Raw genomic sequence first — 18,449 nt, forward strand, 5'->3', positions numbered from 1 at the left:
CAGTTATCTAATGAAACCACTATGAGCAAAATCTTTCCTTTTCTTTGTTACCACTGTTGCCTAACACGGCCCTTTCCTCTCCCCGCCAGTGTCTTCCTGGGTAAAATCAAAGAAGCGTTTGACAGGGACGCAGAGCTGCAGAACTTGCTGCTGGACAATTTCTTCAGTAATGCTGTGCAGGACTGTCAGGTATGAGGAAGGAGAAGTGGCCACACTGAAAGACACACACACACACACACACACACAAAAAAGTTATTTCCTCTTTTATGAAGAAAGGAGTGAACAGTACCAATTCCCGGTCTACTATTGAGATGCTGTTTTGTCTGTTTTGTCTTCAAACTGAAGGTGTTTCCTTGTACATTGTATTGTTAAAAGACACGGTGGATTTATTCTTTGCTTATGCGTCATCCAAATTGTCTTCTGGGACTACTCAAGAGTTGTTAAAGTCTTCTATTAACTGGCCTACCTGAACCCAACGAAATAATTCGTCCAAAACAGAGAGAAAACACCAACACTGGTGGCACGATTAATTAACAAGCAGCCGTGCCAAAAGCGGCAAGATATGATTTTTCTCTGCACTTCACAATTCAAGCTTTCCATCTTCTCCGCAAAAAGCTCATAGTGCGCTCAGGTCCACCTGGTACATAGTTTCCTGAGACCCATGGCAGGCAAACTCTCCCTGACTTGATTGGACTGAAATATAATTTGGACCTGTCTCAAATTGGGTTTTGGTTACCAGGGACTGACTGGCCTCGTGAAGACCTCTTGTTGTTGGCATCACATGTTGACACCAAATTACATTCGTTCCGCGAACCAAAAACTTTTGTTAACACGTTCAATCTCTTTGTTTAGGAGTCATGGCGCCGAACAGTCAGCACTGGAGTCCAGCATGGCATCCCTATGCCCTGTTTCACCACAGCTCTGTCCTTCTATGATGGCTACAGACATGAAATGCTGCCAGCCAACCTCCTCCAGGTAAGATAGTTGATGCTGCAGAGCCCACTGTGAGTGTGGAGGCATATTGGCCTATAACGATCATGTGTTAAGATTTAAGCACTTTGAAGACCCCAACTGCATATGGTGTGTTTGTTACTAATTTACTCATCTGTCTTTGGACTCTCGAACTTCATCAGTATTTAAATATAGCGCTGAAACTTTTATTAATTTCACACAAATACCACTGGTTTTAAATGTGAGGACTGCTGCTTCCCCCTTGTTTCAATCATTGTAGATTGAATATCTGTTTGTAGTAGTTAACTGTAGTTAATAGTAGCATTCCTATTTGAAAGTGATATTTGAGTGTCAGAGGTTGTTGATGATGATGTTTTTTAGGCCCAGAGGGACTACTTTGGAGCCCACACATATGAACTGCTGTCAAACCCCGGTCATTTCATCCACACCAACTGGACGGGCCACGGTGGAAATGTCTCCTCTTCATCCTACAATGCTTAAGGACCATCTTCACATCACTCAAAAACACAAACGAGAGAGAGAGGGAGAGACACAAGAGAAATTTTACACATTCCAACTTTAAAACGATGCCTGACTATTTAGAGCCTCCTGCCCCAACAGTCACCTTTAATCCAATTTTTTACTCCTCTCAAAGACTTGTTGCAGTTTTATTTATCAATAAGGAATATTGTAGATTAAGTGTACTGTAAACTCTACACCCAGTATTTTGGTGTATCTGAACTTCATCACAGTCACAATAGGGGGAACAAGAAAGTCTATTTGGTTGCTATTGATATTAGGCTGGCCATCAAACTGATGTTCACCAGTCATGTTGGGCCCAGGGTTCACGTTGTTAACGCTGGATTAATGTGAAGCGTTGAACTGTATTGGACTAAATAAAGACTTAAATCCCTTTATAATTAGCTTGTGTGGTCCTTAACTGGGTGATGTAAACCGGATTGAGATGTTTGTGTGTAGCACTAAATTAAGCAACAAGTGATAGTAACCTGTCTAGAAGACGGACATGTTGAGCCACTGGCCTATTTAGATGGCATTAATACATGTCTGAAGTGTGGATATATAAACAGTGAATATATGATAATCATTACACAAGCTAGAAAGTGCACAACCCTACTGAGACAGCACAATCCAATAAATTGGTTACTTCAGTGACTGAAATATCTTCATGTTTAATAATAATAAAACTATACTTATAGTGATTTTCTAACTACTCAAAGATGCTTACAGGGAGAAATAGAAAAATGTAGTTGGTTAAAAAAGGGAGGGGAGAGAAGGGGAATGCAAGTTTGAAAAGGTGGGTTTGAGGGCCTGTCTGAATGATGGCCGGGTGTTTAAATCTGCAGAGCCAAGCAATGTGTAGGTTTGTGATCTATACAACTAACAAAGAGAACCCTAAACACAACCTTGCTGGTAATGGGCCCTTTAGTGAAATGTATACTAGACCATTTGATGTCTTGTCCTTTTACTGACTTCCAGCAGGTGGCGCTAAGATACTAACGCATTGTTTAGCTGGGTAGATTTATTTTGTCACAATACAACAGGTTATGAGTGAAACTGAGATTTTACAGTTTTTCTGCTTTTGAACAAAAATTTCAGAACCATAACTCCATTTTTCAAAAAGCCCACCCATTTTCCTAAACTCTACACACAAATCCCTTCATTTCTCATTGCCTGCACCATGTGGTCATTCAGAAACCACTGACATTCAATACTCAAGTCAGCACAGCTTGGGCTCAATTAGTACACCGCTACCCAGGTGGAAACACAGTCAAAATTCAGTTTTGGAACAATGGATGCAGAGAAATGTGAAGGAAGAGGTAGAGGATACCAGATAGGAGAAGGAGGAGGAGGAGTTGAAGGAGGAGATGGGATAGCAGGAAGATGAGGAGGCAGAGGAGTAGATTAGAGTAGGAGGGAGGTGGAGGATGAGAATCTCTGGCCTGTCCCAGACCAAAGGCAGGACGCTGGGGCAGAATAATTTGTTGTTTGGTGTGTTGTGTTGTGCAGCACACTAAGGAAAAAAATTTTGCAAATGTTTACATTTGTTATTTCTTTTGTGTTCATCATGTGGAAAGGTTTTTGAGGGGGAGAATCACAAGCAACATAAGTAATAACCAGTTTTTGTAGTATTGATTTGATATTATCTCACCAGTGTGTAAGACTGTTGTAGTGTGTGTGTTTTTGAGAGTTTGTGTGTCATGTCAGAGGGCAAAGTTTAGTTTTTCAGCAAGATTGAATGGTTTTGAGTGGAGAGCTTCATTTTGATCTGAAAATAGGATGTTTGGAGAATTGGGTAAGAAGTTGTGGATTTGTGTTTAGAGTTTTGAGAAAAAGAGGTATAATTTCAAGAAATGTGTTTAAGCAATCGAGAGAATCTATTTTGCCAGAGACATTCTGATTCAACTCTAGTAAGTTCTGAGGCTGCAGTATTGTATTGAATTATATTGTAAGACAAAATTACCATATAAGAGACAGTCTCAACAAAAACTGAATGTTAAAAATAAAGACAGGTAAATTGTACAGGCGTTGCTTTGTCCTCATCTATACTGAGTGTAGACCTGTCTCAATACACAATAACTATATTAAATGGGAAATAGTTCCTCTCATCTATCTACACATGATGGTCTCACAGAGGCATAACATGCCCAAAAAATACGAGGCCAAAAAGGTGGTCTAGATGACATCTGCTTGATCAAAAAAAATGTAACACAAACTATTCCCTCAGAAGACAAAAGAAACTGTAATACTAAAATTCAGGTAAACTGTGGCTGGTATCAGAAAACATCCTCACATTGATGAAGATCAGTTTGGCATAGAAAGATCAGGTTCTAGTGGAGCGTGTTTTAAGAAACAAAATAAAAATGTAATAAAAACTTGAATCTCTTTTATTACTATACTTACTGTTGTGTTCCCTAAAGCCTTGTCTAGGGATTCTCAGCTGTACTGTCACCTGCTGAAATAAACATGCTACCAGCGCTGCTTCCACCCCCGCAGCAGTGAGGGAGGTTGTATCTGACAGTAGTGTGTCACAGCTGCTATTACACCTGCTGTTCAACAGTAAACAAAGCCTCACCTCTGTGCACCTGTGCTGGGATAGCTTTAGTGATTGCCAGGTGTAACACTTCTATCTTCTATTCAACCGTCCTGGGACCCTTCAAAGGCTTCCCCGTTTGACTCTGCATGTCAGAGCTTTGATCCTAAAGGGGAACACAGCAGAGCAAACAATATAAACACTGTCATTCCTATGCTTACCTACATACACTTCAAATACCACGAACAGGCTGCTCCATTATCAGAGTGAGCCTCAACCCTGCTGGCCCTCAGGGAGGCCCTCTACCAAGTGATTGCTACTCTGTTATTTGGATTCGTCCCACTGGTTAATGAAAAAGAAACGTCCAGTGTTCCTATCTCTTTTCTCTAATCTTTAATTAATCCAAGGGACAGAACATTCTCTACAATTAGAGGCCTTGTATTCTTAATGAGGCCTGATGCCAAGTGGAGGTTGCATTTAGAGCACAAGAGGCTATTAGAGCTCAGTGAAGCCAGCGCAGGTGGAAGATGAGGCCGCTGAGTCATCTGCAGACTACGCAGGCAGCAAGGCCACACCAGACAGTAAGATGATGCATAATGAAGATGCAGGAGGACGACTGGACGACAGATGCAAATGGATTTCATTAAAATCAAACGCCATCTACATCCTGGATTTCTGATGCGCACGTCATCATTCAACCAAAATGACCATGGAGTGAATATCAAGAACAACAAAGTTTTATTGTAGTTGTTTAACATGTTGGGCCTTTGTTGCATGACAGAAACACACTTACAGTAGGTGAATTGACCATTAAACTTGTTCTCTTTACACCTCTGCTTAAAGAATAAATTAGGCAACATTCTATATATTTCTTAAGGTCAACAAATCCAAAAAACCAAAACCAACAATTATGCCCAAGCCCTTCGGCTCCTATTGGAGGATCATCAATATATACTCTTTATTTTTTTTAGCAGCTGGGCACTATAAAGTCAAATTAACTCAAATAGAGGTAAACACTGCATTTGTTGAGGACTATGTTCAGCCCCGGCTTTGATGCCTAGTGATTATTTTTGGATTGTAGTAAATCAGAATCAAACTAAATATGATGTTGCCTTTTGTGACACAGACTCAGGTTCACTTTTCAGAATATTATATGTGAAATATATGTATTACATGAATATAACATGTACAAATTTAAACATTCTACTTTACATGCAGCTTTAAACAGAGGATTCTATCCAGACTGTGTGTTTCCCAAAGGAGGGTAAATATGGACAGCGCTGGTGGCTGTATTCAGACTTAATTAAGCTTCTCTGCCTGCAGCAGCATCCTTACTTGCAGATTTTAAAGAGTTGAAACACATGTTGAACCTGAGTTTGTCTTTCATTAGAAACTGCAGAAGGAGCAGAGGAAGTTGCAGCCACAGGTGTCATTTACACTGGGGACGCTGGGCACATGTCCCCATCACTTTTTGAAATCATTTGTTAAAAAAGGTTCTGAAAAATAGCTTGCAACAAAAAATGTTAAATAACAAATGTAAGTGCCAGGAGAAAGTTTTTTTTGGCACATTAAGAAAACATGCAATGTGATGTAAATATACAAAAAACAGATCTGCATTGTCCAAAACAATTACTTAAGTTAAAAAATTTACTGATTATTCCATTATATTAAATTATTTTAAATTAATTATAATTTTTTCTGAATTGTAACCTGCCACCTGAATTTTGTGTTCCTCTTTATATAAATAAAGACATTTCCACCATAAATTGGTGCAGAAAATGTCTCTAGAATGCAGGAAATTAAGTGTTTAGTGCTCAAAATCATTTTCTTTTCTCTATTTTCATCAACGAATATTTCTTTAAATAGTATTAAAAAAATCTTCTAGTCTTGTTCTCGTGACCCCAATATTCTGGATTGTCAGGTCTCCTATGCTAAGTGTTTTGTCACAACTCTAATCTGAGCCCTTAAATGTCCCCAGCACTTTTCGACACAAAGTGACGCCCCTGGTTGCAGCAGATGCTTTCAGGAACGATTCAGCTACAGTTTGGATTCATTGATGCAGGGAAGTACCTTAGTGAGAAGTTGGCAGAGATGACCCTAAGTAAACATCTGCTCTCAGGACATACCACCCTGCAAGAACTTCTTCTGGAAGAACTTGTCAACCTGCTCACAGTGGGAGAAAGCACATCAGTTCACAACAGCTTCAATTAAACTACAGCTATAAGGTGTGCCCTGTGACAGTCGGTGTGGTGATGCAGGAAATTAATGAGCCTTGTTTGACATTTCAGTGCCATTACAGAGATTTGATTATTTTAGAGACCTGTGCTATCTTTTCTGTGATCTTCAATTAGGTAAAACTGATCAAGACTTGATCGATGTCTCTTACACAACACAAATTTAAAATTCAGGTGTAACTAGGTTTTTGTTGTCTTTCTAGATTTTTAATTTCTGCCTATTAAGCATTTAATTTGGTGAAACAGAAAATAATGTAAAGGTCTTATGATCTGAACTTTTCAAAGATCAAATCATTTTATACCAATATTTTCCATTACTGATACTATTAAAATTAAGAGAAAAGAACCCTCCTCTTTCCATAACACTTGATGTAACTGATGTCACATTTTACACCCATTCCCTAAATTACTATTGTGGTTCATAATATCTGCACTTGATGACATCCAGCAGGAATGTATTATAGCTTTGCATGTATACAACGTTCTACAAGATACTTCAGTCTTGACTGGGCATCCAAAGGGCCTTTCTACAGGAAGACGTGTTTTACTTGAAATTGGTTTTAGGGGCTACTAAATGCAAACAAACCTCCAGGAGCACATAAACTGTTCTGAATATAATTCAGTAATTAAAAGGAGACTTGGGACTCACACAAGCTATAAGAAAAAGGCACATCAGCACCATCAACAGGCAGAACGTTAAAAGTACACCTTCCAAGCAGCCAGCATCAACACTTCAAAGTGCAGGACCCGTTTTTTAGCAAATTTTACACCAAGGGCTAAATCTGAGCTTCCGAATTACATCTGATAAACAGCTTGAGGTGGGGGTCCAGTAAGAAAAATACTTATATTAATCTACACTTTATCTACATTGAGAGACGACAGGTGATTAAAAACTCAAAACCTTTATTTTACACCGCAATACTAAAATATTTCCAATACAGAAAGTGTGAATTCCTGCTGGCATGTTCAATCAGTTGTTAAAGTCCCTTTGAAAACTCAGCTCATACATTCCAACCACTTTACAATCAAGGTAAACAAAACAACAAGAACACATCCTGCCTTACTGAACACATTGAAAAGAAGCCTACCTGTCAACACTTCCACAAGTTATCACTGACTGTTATTGAGGACAAAGAATGAACCAATTACGGACATACATGTTTCAGATTTAAGGCAGGCTTTGTGTTTCACAAGTTCGGAAAAAGAGTATAAGTATAATCACTGCCAAACTGCAGATGTGACTTTGGTCCTATTTGTGACATTTGCAGGTATACACATATACCTCAGCCCAATTGAGTATGGTCCGCTCTAAATTTCATTTAGGGATGGTCCGCGGTTTCTTGCTAGTGAGGTGAAGATCCTTTTCAGGATAAAGGCAGTCGTGCAGCAATTCCATTGTTGGTTTGTGCCGGCCCACCCAACAATGTCTTCAGCTTCTCCATAACTGACTCCAACCTGGGCTGTCCATGTCCGAGGTCCCTATACATGTGAATTAAAGTGTTGGCAGTTCAATTAATGTAAAGTCAAAAATAAGTCACTGTCAAGAGTGTATCATACCTAGTCAAATTCAGTTTTATTTCAGACTTCCCTTTGATTCACAAAACATAGAAAATGCATTCGAAACCACTTCAAACACAAACTTTCAATGGGAACTTGACAAACATTCACCACATAAACCTCTGAGCTCACTTGCAAACTTCAACATACTTTCAGTGTTTTCCCCCACACAGACTTCACCAGTCACATTTTCACACACAGAGGGTGGTAACAAGGAGAAAATAAAGCACACAACCAGACAGAGCATTCACATCAAATCATACAGCAAGAGAAAGCTACGAAAAGATACAAATACTCATAGCACTTGACATTTCATTGTTATTAAAGAATTAAGGGTGATAGAAAACGATGAGAGAAAGCCGAGACCCTAGGGATCTCGAGATGCAATAAATGTCCTTGTGATGGCCATTAGGAACACACTCGTACTTGCTTCTTCCTCTCACACTCGCACAAAGCCACAGGTTCTTCTCAACTCTCGCAGGCATTTGGCTCTTTAAAAAAAAAAAAAAAAAGAAAATGTGCACAAGCAGTCCTTCTCACACTTGCTTTCTTTCATTTTTCTCTTCCGTTCGCTCACTCGCACTCGGTCCAACACCAATCCCACTCATTGATCTCGAAATGCGACAAGAGCAGACAAGATTTTTATATCCATAAAAAGGGGAGAGGAAAAAAAGACAACACCCACCGTCTAACACAGTATATGCAGAGTGAAGCTGTGTTCTTTGATGACAAAGCATTTACACATGGGAGGAGGGGAATTGATACTGAGATCTGTCGAACATTGCTGCCAATGAGGCGCTTCCTCCCGGGAAATTGGGAAAGAGTTGGTGAACTGCAGAAGAGATTTTCATGAAGGCGTTTCCAAAAGACGTCAAACAAAAAACAAACAAAAAGATGCAATCAACTGCATACAGATGTATAATTATATCAAGCCAATTTTACAAGGGGCTGTGGGGGCTCTCGAGATACTCGTGCATGTTTATAAATATTTATCTTGCATGCATCATCTCTGCATAACTTTCTTAAAAACAAACAAAAAAAATTGTGGCAGTCTCCACTAAAACTAAATTTTTCACCCACTCAATGCATGACTACATAATCAGTCACACACAAGTATACATTTTCTCTTTAACAAAATAAAAGGCAGTGTATTTTAAATAATAGGAACATAAGATATAAGCAGTTCCCAGCTGTATTATGTATACTTACCAGATTAGCCTAATAGCAACAGAAAAGGTCAACTTGAAGCTATCTACATTCCCCAACTAGAAGACTTTGACTCCATAGAGTTGCCAAAGCCAGAAGTGCCGAAGCCACTGCTGGAGGCGGTGTTAGTGCCTGCAGGCCAACCGAGGCTAGCTGAGCTGGGACTGCTGTAACTGGTGCTGGCAGAGCTATAGGTCTGGTCTCGGGTTGTAGTGGCTGTGCCTGCCGTTGTAGTCAGACCTTGCTGGTTAGCCAGCATGCCCATCATTCCCCAACTGCTCTGCAGCGCTGCCTGGGCAGCAGCCACCATTGCTGGGTTAAGACCGAGAGCCCCAAAGTTAACCCCACCGCTACTGCTGCCTAGCCCACCGCGATTACTGCCATAGCCCTGACTGAACCCACCAGCCCCAAACCGCCCTCGATCCATCATTTGCCTACTATTATTGTGTTTGGGCTCGGCATTGGAGATGTGCACACTGATGCCCTTGATGATCAAGTCCTCTCCACACAGGGCTTGGGCGACCTAAGAAAGAAGTGAGGAGAAGATTATCACTACAGTCATTATTATGCTATCAACTAACAATCATACTTGCTGCCATTTACAGCGAATCTCACCTGGTCATCTGCAAATGTGACAAATGCAAATGCCCGGAAAGGTTTGGGGATGAAGACATCAGTGACTTCGCCATACTGCATGAAGTACTGCCTCAGTTCATCAGTTGTCATGTCCTCTGTACAGCGGCCAACAAAGATTTTACGGCTCCGCATGGGCTCATCAGGACACGCCTGAGAGGACAAAAGAGGCTCAGCAATAAATTAAGCAATCCACATGATGAAAAATGTCTAACAGAAGACATCCAGATGACCACCAATATTGTTCGTATCAACTAATCCTTGACCCAAAAGGTTTTTGACTATACTATACGCCCCAAACTACCTTTGAGTTGGGAAGTTTGCAGTCACACCATCGTCCATCAATCATGTGTCTCTGAGCAATCACTTTCGTTTGTGTCTCATATTCAGTGAACCGGACAAACCCAAACCCTTTTGAGTTACCAGTCTTTGCATCTCTCTTGACCTAGAATGAATAAAGAGGAAATGCCAGCTTTATTAACAATTTTAACTAAACCAGAAACATAACAAGATATCCTTATTACACTCTAAGCCTAACAAAGAAACATTCAGGCGAGACATCACTACCTGCACCATGATGACCTCCCCAAAGGTAGTGAAATAATCTTTCAGGTCTTGCTCTGTTGTTTTCCACGGCAGCCCGAGGACAATGAGATCTGATGTCTTCTGAAAGCCCCTTTTTACTTTCACAGCTGAGGCGGCGTCTATTTCTTCCATCTTCCTTTTGTTATCTGTGAAGTATAAATTTATATCAGGTCACATATGGAGCCAATCACATGCAAATACAAATCTCCATTAACCGAGGAGAAGGGTCAAACATTGTTCCCCTGACCCATGCACATTAATATGCTGCGATAACAGCAACCACTCTTCTGTGAAGGATATCCACAAGACTTTGGAACCTGTATTCAGGGCAGGCATTTGTTCCCATTCAGCCACAAGTGCATTAGCAAAGTCAGGCACTGATGCTGAGCAATAAGGCCTTGCTCAATCCAGTTCATCCTAAAGTTGTTTGAGGGTTGAGGTGAGGACGCTGTGCAGGCCAGTTGAGATCTTCCACACCTGCTAAAAATGTCTTTATGCAGACGGTCATTGTCATATCAAAACAGTAAAGGGCCTTACCTGATGCCACAAAATATGGAAGAACGGAAAGGTCTACAAAGTTATTGCGTGATGGAGCATTAGCATTTCTCTGTTGCCAATTTATTAAGTACTTCTAGCTCAAATAAATACAGACTAACACAACAAGCACTGATGCTGATCCTACTATATGGTTATTTGTTGTTCATTGGATTGCACCATATTGAGGTGTTCCCAATATTTTGACCATGTTATTTATAACAATGACGACAGGCTTAATATTAGAAACACTTCTGTGTTAGGCAAAGCAACTCATCAGCAACAGAATGGCAACAAGTTGAATCAAAACCTCAGTTTCAACAAAAACCTAACATTATAACCTTCCTAAACGTTAGGAGTTAATACAGATATTGTTATTGTAGCTACGAGTTCTTAATAAACTGGCAACTAAGTGTTTGTGGACAGGGTTTACCTCTTGCGTTTGGTGAAAACGTAAAAGCAAAAATCATCTACACGAACATCTGCCTCACCTTTAGGGTAATTGACGACGTAGACCAAGTTTCCCCAGTCGTTCTCAGGTGCATGCAGGACACCCTCCACAAGTCGGACTCCCCTCATGCACTGGGACTCCGGGTTCCTGTACCGCAGCCCGCACGCCCCTGGAAACTGCGCTGCTACCGAGGACAGCAAAATAGTACCATCGTCCTCTGAGGGGATCTCCATGGGCTCTTCGTTTTCATCCTCAGCCACACGAATATACAACTCTGACATGGTCTCTGAATAGCTTGAGCGCTGGTCTGAGTGAAATCAGCGGATGAAGCTCAAGTTACCAGTAAATAACAGAATGATGCACGCGAGTTAGCAGTGTCGACTCGGGCTGAAGTTTATTTCTGTTCCTATGTGACGCAACTAAAATGCAAGGGCAGTCAAACGCAGACAGACAAACTGTGTGAAACGCTAACACTCACTCCACAGCTCTGTAACATTTAATACCTTTGGGGCCTTCAATACTCTGTATGTTCCCCTCCGCTGATAACACGCGTAAACAAGTTAGCCAGCTAGCTAACAAGCTAGCAAACCTCAGACGGCTTGAAAAATGAATGACCATCCAGATTCGCGCTGTGCTTACTGTCAACAAATACACGCGTCCTCCTTTTATATACGAGCGTGTAGCCGAAACTTGTACGTAAATAAAAACATCGACACGTTATATTTCTCGGTGAAATCTAAGTACAAAATCGTCAGACCACAGTGAATATTTGCAGCACTACACGGCTAACGGCTCCAACCTCAAGCTAGCTAACAAAATGGCTGCGCTGCGCGTCATGTTGCGATGACATCATGTAGTTGGGAGGGCACACTTTTAAAATTTGTAGGGATGCTAGAAGTTAAAATTAAAACATTTAGTAATATTTTCACTTCAGACTACCCATTCTCGGTTAATTTTTGTATTAGCTTATCTTAAACATGATGTGGTTAACTTCATCCATCTTGTTGTGTTACATAACGTGTAATGGGCAACGATTAAAGCTCAGGATTTACCCTTTGAAGTGTAATCATAACGATTCACCTTGAAAGCCCAAACAACGTTATGCGCTGTGAAATTCTATTGAGTGCCAGTCAACCATGTGTTATGTGAAAAGTCGTTTCACACCGCTGTAGGCTATATATCTATCTTTTTAACTTATTGGTTTACTTTTTCAGATATTTTCATGAGAATATGATTATGCTATGTCAAACTGGGCTAAAATGATCTTTGTTAAAATGTATCTGAAGGTGAGAATGCAAACAACTGAGCCACCAGTTGTAGAGCCATTACAAACTTATTCTGTGCAGCCAAATATCGTTCTAACCCACAACAATGTTTATTTTTGTGAATATTAACAGTGACCTGATCAACTCGTATCCACATTAACTTTCCAGTTTTGTATCATCCCTTAACCCAAAATTTTAGTGGCAATCCCAAAGTTTCCAAAAAATACCAAACATGTCAGGATGAACTGGACATGTGGAAGAAATCTAGAATATTTGTATTTGATGGAATGATTCAGTAAAAAAAAAAAAACATTAGTGACCATCTGGTCTGAAAATTTCACTATTTTAAATGAACAGATTGGAACAAGGTGACACCGCAAATGTGTGATACTGTAGCATAGGATTATTCTAAAGTTAAAGGGTTAATTCATGATCACATTTACATTTACATTTACTCATTTGACTCTTTTATCCAAAGCGACTTACATTTGAGAAACAACATACAGGCATCAACAAAGCATCAAATACAGCGCAAGATCTACAAATGACAATACATAGTAGTATGAGCAGCAATAAATACTAGTAAGAGCTCACAGTACATATCGCAACAATGGGGTAAATATCTAGGGAAAGAAGTAAGAGTTAACAAAAATTGCTCTGATGGCCTGTGGTAGCTCGTTCCACCATCGTGGTGTCACAGATGAGAACAGCTGGGACTGGGATCGCTTTGTGTGAAGGGATGGCAGAGCCAGGTGGCGTTCGTTGGAGGAGCGTAGTGGCCGAGAAGGAACGTAAACTTGTATTATGGAGTTTAGGTAGAAAATCACTATCACAATCTTTAATGACAAAAACCTTGACAAATTAGAAGGTCTACAAGTAGCCTACTTTTAAACCTTTTGGAGACAGTGATCATTCTTTGTGACTTGTCATTAATATGTCAAAGCAAACACACCTGTTTCCTCCCCTCCCCAGTGACATTACTCCATTAGACTACAAATAGGCTATCGTCAGACTGCCCACAGAAGTTTTTGTCATTGGAAGTGGCATGGATCAGATAAGATTTGGCATGCTACTTAGAACTATGTGAGTAGCATAATGTTGTTTAAAAGGAAGTTCAATTATTAACCATGTTCAAAGTATAAGCTCAATTCTAACTTCTTTTTTTTTTTTTTTTTGCAGTGTTTTACAATGTTTTATCATGAGGAATGTGTTTTCCATTCAGAAAAGAGAATGGATTGATACCCCAACAACAAAATTAACAGGTGAGCCTTTATACAGCGATGACTTACAGTTGTTTCTAGTGCTGTCACAGGATATGTGAGAAAATGCATTTGCATTTTCAGAAGGAGATGCGGCATGTTTTTCTGAATACATGGAGATGTGGATCCACAGGGCAAGGATTGAAGGGCTGGGAGTCTGGATGTCTGGGGCCTTACAGATCCAAGGTAATTATTTCTTAAACAAAAGAAAAAAACACCATTGAAATTAAATATGAAGATATGAGTATCATGAATGAGATTTTGCTTTCCACAAGCCGACCTTGCATCTCTGGATTACCTAAACCTCCAGTTGTCTGCCTGTGGATTCTCACTGCACAAAGACCCTGACGAGAACTTTATTTTTAGAGTCCGTTACACTGGATGTTATGTCCAACAACAGGTATGTCACACTTTTAAGAAATATCTAATCCACGCACAGAAACTGTGACATTTGACCTTTGCAGCTGAGCTTGATGGTGACTCTGCTCTGATTGTATGGTGATTGTTCAGCACGGCTACAATATCCTGACACTGAATTTGGTGAAGAGGATAAATCGATTTGGAGGCAGACCTCATAGTTTTGTGATGAAGTGTCCTGTGGTTTCTGTGCTGCCCAGCAGAGAGCAAATCCAGTGTGATTCAGAATATATTCAGGTAACTGCTGACTGGAGTTATCGTATGTAGGTCAACGTTACACTACTTTAATTTTCTACATATTTACCAGGTGTTTTGCTTGCTTAGTCTGATAAGATTTGTATGTGGTTGTAGGTGACCAGACAAGTTCCCTATGACAACTGGGATAAGGAAGTAGGTAACTGAAATCAATACTATCATGAATTCAGCTAGCGGGGATCTGTCTGACTGTTTTTGTGTTTGCATATTCGGTTACGCATTACAGCTGCACTGGTCACTGTCTCTGAGCGACCACCTCGTTGTAGCTCTGGAGGATGCCAGCCTGATCCAGATGAACATTGACACGAGTGGACGAGACATTACAGTTCAAGGCAGGAGGAGGGAGGTCATGAGCTCTTTCAAAGTAAGAAACCTCAAACAGCATACTGGCGTCTAGTGACCACTGGCAATATTACAGCAATTTCACTTTATTTCAGGTCATGGAAAATGAAGGGGAATTCTTGGCTTTGAAGCTGGTCAGTGGTCAATATGCCTACAGTTTGGAAGCTACGTGCCCAAAAGGTGGGTCGCAAGTGGAGAATCATTACTGGAAGTTAGTTTCCTTTGCCATACCACAAGCTTTAACTTTTGTAAAAATACACCATTACAAATAGAAACAAGAAAACATAAAGTTTGGAGTAAAAAGTACAATAATCCATGAAATGTAGTGAAGTGAATGTATATAGTGGAGTCTATAGTACCTCAAAACTGTCTAGTAGTTGAGTAAATGTACTTGGTTACTTTCCACCTCTAATGCCAGTAACACATTTTATTGCTGATGTAAATTTCAGTGACCACAGCCACAGCAGAGGAGACCGTGCTGCACATTTTCAAACGACACATGGGTTTGACCAAGCGAGGCAGCTATGACAACGAAGCACTGACAGTCAGTAATGTGTCGGTGAACCAGACAGATTATTTCACTGTACATGAGACGAGTGAATTTGTAACACTGATCATTCCTACAGCTCATATACTCCACACCAAGGTTAGTGCTGAAACAACAGTTGGCACTCTTATGTTTACAAATCAGACCTAATCGTCATCGGGGTACATTTTGTGTAATGCAGTCCAGACAGTTTCTGAAATTTCTTAAAACTGTAAGTGCTGTGCGTCTTTTTTCTTACGGAGTTATTACAGTGTAAAACATCTACACCGGTTTGGTTTTACAGGCCTGCGCAGACAGCAAACAACTCCTGCAGCCATTCTACTGGGTGGATGTTGTGCTCACCTTCAAAGAGACAAATCACAAAATGCACTGGACCATGGAGAACACACTGCCATGCACAGGTGAATGTGCTGCTGATGCACACAGTAAAACTAAAGTGGTGATTAATTATTGGATGATATTTTGACCACTAGCCATTGAAAGGCTTTTACTGTAGTCACACCAGGCACTTTCGTTTGTTGCTCAGTCAATGAATCATTCAACTTTATATAGCACTTTTCATACTGTTTAAAGTGAGGTAGAAGTTAAAACAAGGTGATTGACAGAAAAAAAAATGAATAGGATGTCAACATAACAGCAAATAAAACAAATAAAAGCAAAGCAATAGAGAGGAATATATATATATGAATGAAAACACCTAAAAAAGGGCAAGAGAATTGCTTTTGGGACATTTAATGATATCATTTTGTAGTTTTAAAATCTATCTGCATTTGATGAAACCTGCAATCACATTATAAACTGATACTGTTGTTTGTCATGTTTTATTAGTTGATTCTACTTGCAATTATAATTTTAAAAGGCACAGAACATAAAAATCTTAACATTTTGGGGTAACTAGCAAGTTGGTTTTTAGACTTAAAAGATGATGTAGAATCCGTCTGTTGTGTGTCACAAAAAGATTGTGAAAATGTGTAAATAAAAATCCACTTGTGTTACTGTTAATGTTACTTCTGCTAAAAACCCACATTATGTTACAAATGCAATCTTGCCTTCACAGCCAGGCATGCTGCGTCACACATCACATCCTCTCCTGGACCAAACACCACAGCCCCGTCCGCGCTCAACTTTAAACATGAGGATTTAACTACAGAACAGCTGTCATCGGACCACTCCACAGTTCCTATAGGGAAGCTAAATGAAGAGATGACCGCCGAGTTTTCCAAAACTAGTTCACCTCACACACATATGGAAACCCGCAGTTTCATTCTCCACATTGATGAGATGTCAAATTTATCTTCCGGGTTTGATGGGGACAACATTACTTCCATTAATGCAACTGAAACAAGCTTTTCTGATTTTCAAATTGCAACCGTAACTACTTCAGCAGAGCCAGATTTCCTTGAGACATCAGCCACAGCTGAACCACCAGAAACGACTTTCCTCACAACGGTTCCAGCTGAACACCAACAATTCAAAACACCCAGTGGGAATAAAGACCTGCCAAAGCAGAGGAGACTGAAGTGGATTTGGGAGGCGTAGAAACCTAACAAATATGTGTGTCCCATCACTAAAAGTTTTAAATGGATTATTAAATGTAATTTTCTTAGTTCTGTGTGTGATAAGTCACACTAGACTCAGTGCAGTGCAAATGCAGTTTGAACACTTGCTTGAGGCCTCCTGATTCACTTCTTTTGTTTTAATTCTCATCGGTGTCACGTGTTACATGTCTGCTTGCAGTCTTGAAAGGTGATGCTGTGGTCAGTCTGTGCTGTGAAGGTTGATTATACAAGCAGAAATACAGCCAGACCTCTGCCAGCCGCTGCCTGAGGCGGGACATTATCCAGACACAGACAAGGCAGGCGTTAAATAAACATGTCTCTATCCGAGCAGCACAACAGGCTGATGTAGCGAAGACCCTGCAGTTGCTACAGCTGATGCCACCTTCTAGAGAAGACGTGTGTTATAGAAACTTGTAATAAAGTCTTGATTTTCAATGACACAGACTGTCTGCTTGTCAGTGATGAGTCTCAGACTTTTCAGAAGTTTTATGTTTGTTAGGGCAAAACTGACACTTTACAAACATGTTTTTTTCTTGTGTTAAAAAAACAAATCCATTTTCTGACACTAAACATTCAGTTACTGTGGAATTGCTTTATGCATCTTTGCTAAAGTATGCTGAACCAACAGGAGAGGGCACTACTGAATCTGTTTTCAGAGAAATCTCTCTATGGGAAAGCAGCCTGCCAGCAGATGCTCATTTTGAAATTAAACAGCTTAACATATTTTTCTATCTGAGTTGCTTTTTGTCTGCACCGAATGATGGATTACCACTGTAAAATATATAATAGTTAATTAGTTATATTAAATATGACTAATTTAAATTTATTCCATACAGAATCACAGGTATGAATCAGATCCCTTTGACTTAAATGACTGAAGATCTTTCACTTTTGTTTCTGTCCTTTTCTTTTCACCTTTGTTGTTGTGACCTCTTGGTATGCACCAAAGCATCTGTAAATGATAACAGTGCAGTGTTACGCAGTTACATGCATCATATACAATGGGCTGTGGGGCAGAAAATCTAAACTTCCTTGTGCCTTTGGTCCCCATCTGCTCAGTGAACTTGTGAGCAGGAAATGGAATAAGTAGTGCAAAAAGCACGCCAACATCCCCGGTTCTTTCATGTGGCCTCTCTTGGTCATTACCCTATCTGTACCGACTGTTAACTGTCTTTACAAAGTTAAAAATCCCTTTCATGTTTCACTGTTTCTTTTTTGTTTTAATTTCAGTCAGAGCATATGGTTTGCACATCTGGGAGATGCTAAGCATGATGGCACCCAACCCCCACACACACTCCTCCTGTGAAGTGATCCATATATGGTCTTCATTGTTATTGCTCATAATCACTCATCATTATTATAAACAAGTCCTGTCGTGATTGGCCGCTTTGAGTTTGTTGTATAAAGATGCATAATAATGTGAACTTTCACAATTTCAAAAAAACACAAGACCTTTGGAAATAGTAAAAACTTTTGCTAGTTTCATTTAGAGTTCTGAAACACCATGGAGGTATTTTCCTTCACTCTGCCCTGCAACAAAATTTTCCACCTGTGACTAATCCCAGTCGCCTTACATGACCAGTGTGTCATCAATTTTTGAAA

At 40.0% G+C, this 18,449-nt stretch overlaps 3 protein-coding genes across 7 annotated transcripts in view; 2 read left to right on the forward strand and 1 right to left on the reverse strand.

Moving 5' to 3' along the window:
- The window catches only part of pgd (phosphogluconate dehydrogenase), a 7,129-nt gene extending 5,261 nt beyond the window's left edge, over positions 1-1,868 (forward strand). The window contains exons 11-13 of one of the 2 annotated variants that reach the window (XM_046057151.1): positions 90-189; positions 853-975; positions 1,333-1,868. In XM_046057151.1, the coding sequence (XP_045913107.1) occupies positions 90-189; positions 853-975; positions 1,333-1,452 (343 nt within the window). In that variant the 3' untranslated portion in view covers positions 1,453-1,868. The remainder of the gene's footprint in view (positions 1-89; positions 190-852; positions 976-1,332) is intronic. The other variant, XM_046057150.1, reaches the window with a different exon arrangement.
- Positions 1,869-7,123: 5,255 nt separating this feature from the next.
- On the reverse strand, positions 7,124-12,024 carry tardbpa (TAR DNA binding protein a). Of its 3 annotated transcripts, none has more exons than XR_006826069.1 (7): positions 11,244-12,017; positions 10,201-10,364; positions 9,938-10,078; positions 9,616-9,786; positions 9,439-9,523; positions 8,480-8,626; positions 7,124-7,716 (listed from the first exon to the last, which is right to left on the reverse strand). XR_006826069.1 is itself a non-coding variant. In XM_046057033.1 (6 exons), exons 1-5 carry the CDS (start codon positions 11,482-11,484, stop codon positions 9,047-9,049), a joined length of 1,194 nt encoding a protein of 397 aa, XP_045912989.1. In that variant the 5' UTR covers positions 11,485-12,024; the 3' UTR covers positions 8,486-8,626; positions 9,004-9,046. The 3 variants fall into 3 exon arrangements, 1 of the variants encoding a protein (XP_045912989.1); XR_006826070.1 differs by lacking the exon at positions 7,124-7,716 and adding an exon at positions 7,794-8,285; XM_046057033.1 differs by lacking the exon at positions 7,124-7,716 and having other exon boundaries at positions 8,486-8,626; positions 9,004-9,523; positions 11,244-12,024.
- Positions 12,025-12,366: 342 nt separating this feature from the next.
- Positions 12,367-17,287, forward strand: lg08h1orf127 (linkage group 08 C1orf127 homolog). Of its 2 annotated transcripts, XM_046056969.1 has the most exons (12): positions 12,367-12,489; positions 13,441-13,551; positions 13,648-13,730; positions 13,812-13,913; positions 14,003-14,127; positions 14,238-14,381; positions 14,496-14,534; positions 14,626-14,763; positions 14,837-14,921; positions 15,191-15,387; positions 15,572-15,689; positions 16,346-17,287. In XM_046056969.1, exons 2-12 carry the CDS (start codon positions 13,514-13,516, stop codon positions 16,825-16,827), a joined length of 1,551 nt encoding a protein of 516 aa, XP_045912925.1. In that variant the 5' UTR covers positions 12,367-12,489; positions 13,441-13,513; the 3' UTR covers positions 16,828-17,287. The 2 variants fall into 2 exon arrangements, with proteins under 2 accessions (XP_045912925.1, XP_045912924.1); XM_046056968.1 differs by lacking the exon at positions 12,367-12,489 and having other exon boundaries at positions 13,338-13,551.
- Positions 17,288-18,449: the final 1,162 nt, after the last annotated feature.

The sequence above is a fragment of the Micropterus dolomieu genome, linkage group LG08 (assembly GCF_021292245.1).
Source record: "Micropterus dolomieu isolate WLL.071019.BEF.003 ecotype Adirondacks linkage group LG08, ASM2129224v1, whole genome shotgun sequence".
Taxonomy (NCBI): domain Eukaryota; kingdom Metazoa; phylum Chordata; class Actinopteri; order Centrarchiformes; family Centrarchidae; genus Micropterus; species Micropterus dolomieu.

Excerpts from the sequence above, each read along its gene's own strand:
- tardbpa (XM_046057033.1), bottom strand. The coding sequence starts at position 11,484 with ATGTCAGAGTTGTATATTCGTGTGGCTGAGGATGAAAACGAAGAGCCC. Across the intron at positions 10,365-11,243 it reads CGTCGTCAATTACCCTAAAG|ATAACAAAAGGAAGATGGAA; the intron begins GTGAGGCAGATG and ends TATACTTCACAG. Across the intron at positions 10,079-10,200 it reads GGGAGGTCATCATGGTGCAG|GTCAAGAGAGATGCAAAGAC; the intron begins GTAGTGATGTCT and ends TATTCATTCTAG.
- lg08h1orf127 (XM_046056969.1), top strand. The coding sequence starts at position 13,514 with ATGGATCAGATAAGATTTGGCATGCTACTTAGAACTAT. Across the intron at positions 13,731-13,811 it reads CCCAACAACAAAATTAACAG|AAGGAGATGCGGCATGTTTT; the intron begins GTGAGCCTTTAT and ends TTGCATTTTCAG. Across the intron at positions 15,690-16,345 it reads GAACACACTGCCATGCACAG|CCAGGCATGCTGCGTCACAC; the intron begins GTGAATGTGCTG and ends TTGCCTTCACAG.